The sequence below is a fragment of the Hippocampus guttulatus genome, chromosome 18 (assembly GCF_054856545.1).
Source record: "Hippocampus guttulatus isolate MCC_2025c chromosome 18, RoL_Hgut_1.0, whole genome shotgun sequence".
Taxonomy (NCBI): domain Eukaryota; kingdom Metazoa; phylum Chordata; class Actinopteri; order Syngnathiformes; family Syngnathidae; genus Hippocampus; species Hippocampus guttulatus.
In genome coordinates, this window is record NC_141278.1 from 4,633,142 (window position 1) to 4,635,852 (window position 2,711).

Sequence of the window (2,711 nt, forward strand, 5' to 3'; positions counted from 1 at the left end):
GTTGTGTCGTATAACGATGCAAAAAAAAGAAAAAGGACGGAGCGGTGAATTGTGCGTATTCGCACAATTCCTCACTGCGTCCTTTTTTTTTTTCCGGGCGTCATTTGAATCATGCACGACGTGTAGCAAGTCGAATATATAACAACGAAGACGGCGTGATGGCGCATATCTGGGCATAGTGGATTGTGATATTTTGTGATGTTATCGCGAATTATTGAGCACAAAATTGCTGCGATCGCAAACAGTCCTGAAGGAATGATGGCGAGTTTTCTGCCCGCTCTGATTTGTTGCAATTTCAAAGAATTCATTCCGACTCCAACATGGCGATAAACTATCAATGTCAAGCTTAACACACACACACACACACACACACACACATGCGCGCGCATCGTGCGCACACGCACACACTGGAAATCTGTCAATTTCTTTCCGCGTGGTCACGTGACCCCCGCCTCCGTGGAGTGGATGGCGATGGCTCTCCACGTCAGCTTTACGTCTCTAAATTTCTGCCTGGCGGACCAGCTTTGAAAGAGGCGAGGAAAGCGGGGCGCTTCAGAGCCATGCTCGCGGCGGGTGTGGAGGAATCCAAGGCCAGCGTCGAGGCGTAGAACCCGGGCTCCATGATGGATTTTGACGAGCGCGTCCCCGTCGGCTCCAATATGTATTTACCCAGTTGCACCTACTACGTGTCGGCTGGTGCCGAGTTCCCCGCGCTGCCTTCCTTTTTATCCCAGAGTCCCAGCACCCGGCCCATGACCTACTCGTACTCCTCGAACCTCCCGCAGGTCCAGCCTGTCAGGGAGGTGACGTTCCGGGAGTACGCCGCCATCGACGCGTCAAGTAAATGGCCGCACCGGGGCAATTTGACGCAGTGCTACCCGGGCGCCGAGGACATGGTGCACCGGGACTGCTTGTCGGCGCCGACGGAGCTTTTCGGCAAAAGTAGCCCCGCGACCGCCGCGGCGGCCGCAGCCGCCGCCGCCGCCTACCACCATCACCACCACCACCATCACGGCGCCGCCGCCGGATCTTCCAATTTCTACGGCAACGTGGGGAGAAACGGCGTCCTCCCGCAAGCTTTCGACCAATTTTACGAGACGGCGTACGGCACGGCGTCGGAGAGCCCGTCCGCCATCGGCTACTCCGGCGACAAAACGCACAGCAAGCAACCCGCCTCGGCCCCGGACGACCCGGGGTCGGGCTCCTCCTGCCGGGACGCCGACGCCAAGGAGCCCCGGGAGGACACCAGCAGCCCCGAGCTCTCTTCCGGCAACAATGAGGAGAAATCCAGCAGCGGCGGCAGCAGCAGTGAGTATTGCGTGTATTAAAGTTGACACCTTGCTTATGAGACAAACTTTGTAATCTTGCGCGCCGCTGTTAAATTTTTTATATGCTGTTTTATAAGCATATAATGTTTATAGAGGGCCCGTGGACCCCCCACCCGGCCCCCTTTCTCTTCCAGCAACAAAACTTTGTTACAAACAGCACCCTGACGCCTTCGTGTTATTGAATTTGGCCATGAGATTATTTTTTTTCTTCTTCCCGCAAATGAGTAAAACGTCTGCACGAATCCAATAGAACCCCATTTGGAAACGATACCCCCCCCCCCCCCCCATAAGAGCTTTTCAAATGTCTCGTGCATTGTTGCGAGGGCGGTGCCTTGCTCTCATGACTGTCAAGCCATATACGACTTTTTTTTACGTTATTGCACGTCACCCCCGGCAAATCGTCTTTTTTTTTTTTACCCACTCTTCATAGTATAGTGAGTGGAGTATATTTAGCCCGCTGCTGCCTCCCCTGCTGGAAGAGGTCAAAGCCAACCAGCACCGACTGTTTTGACTCAACTGGGGAATGTTATTGGTGATATATGCGAGGGACTATCTCAACTGTTTACTTTCATGTTTTCAAGCCATCGATCCCTTAATGTCTTCTTTGCAACGTGAACTGGGACTGTGTGTGTGTGTGTGTGGGGGGGGGAGATAATCATCATCATCATCATTTCACATTAACTTGAACGGTTACGGTGTGTGTATATTATAACCGAGCTTCTCCCTTTTTTGCCCCCCCCCCCTCCTTCCACTCTAGATGGACAGAGAACCCGCAAGAAGAGATGCCCTTATTCCAAATATCAGATCAGAGAACTCGAGAGAGAATTCTTTTTCAGCGTGTACATTAACAAGGAGAAGCGGCTGCAGTTGTCTCGGATGCTCAACCTCACCGACCGCCAAGTCAAGATCTGGTTTCAGAACCGCCGCATGAAGGAGAAGAAGCTAAACAGAGACAGGTTGCAATATTATACATCCAACCCTCTGCTCTAGTGAGCGACTTATTTGGACCCATGCGGGTGTCCCCCTCCACCACCGCCATGACTCTCTCAGGCTGCGGTTGTTGTCACGCACCGCCACAATGGCCGCCAAAACAACTGTGGGGTAATTCAAGTTCGCGGACGAGCACCCGAAAAAAAAAGCGAGCTTGGATGAAGACTCTTTTTTTTTTTTTGCTTCATGGACCTTTCTTCTGCTATTGAAGCTCTTATTTTGAAATTGCGACTCTATTGCGCGCGCAATGAACGCCCACCTCACGCAATCGTGAATTTCACTCGTCCTCGTCTTTTTTTTTTTTTTTTGTCTTTGTCAGTTTTGACTCGGACTGAACCAGTGTATTTTGTTATCAAAAATGTATATATTTTTTTGTACGGATGGAATCACAGA

General features: G+C 51.5%; 1 protein-coding gene across 2 annotated transcripts; it reads left to right on the forward strand.

The window, feature by feature from the left end:
• The first annotated feature begins 620 nt into the window (after positions 1-620).
• Positions 621-2,434, forward strand: hoxa11a (homeobox A11a). Of its 2 annotated transcripts, none has more exons than XM_086136839.1 (2): positions 621-1,308; positions 2,086-2,434. In XM_086136839.1, exons 1-2 carry the CDS (start codon positions 621-623, stop codon positions 2,316-2,318), a joined length of 921 nt encoding a protein of 306 aa, XP_085992965.1. In that variant the 3' UTR covers positions 2,319-2,434. The 2 variants fall into 2 exon arrangements, with proteins under 2 accessions (XP_085992965.1, XP_085992966.1); XM_086136840.1 differs by having other exon boundaries at positions 624-1,296.
• Positions 2,435-2,711: the final 277 nt, after the last annotated feature.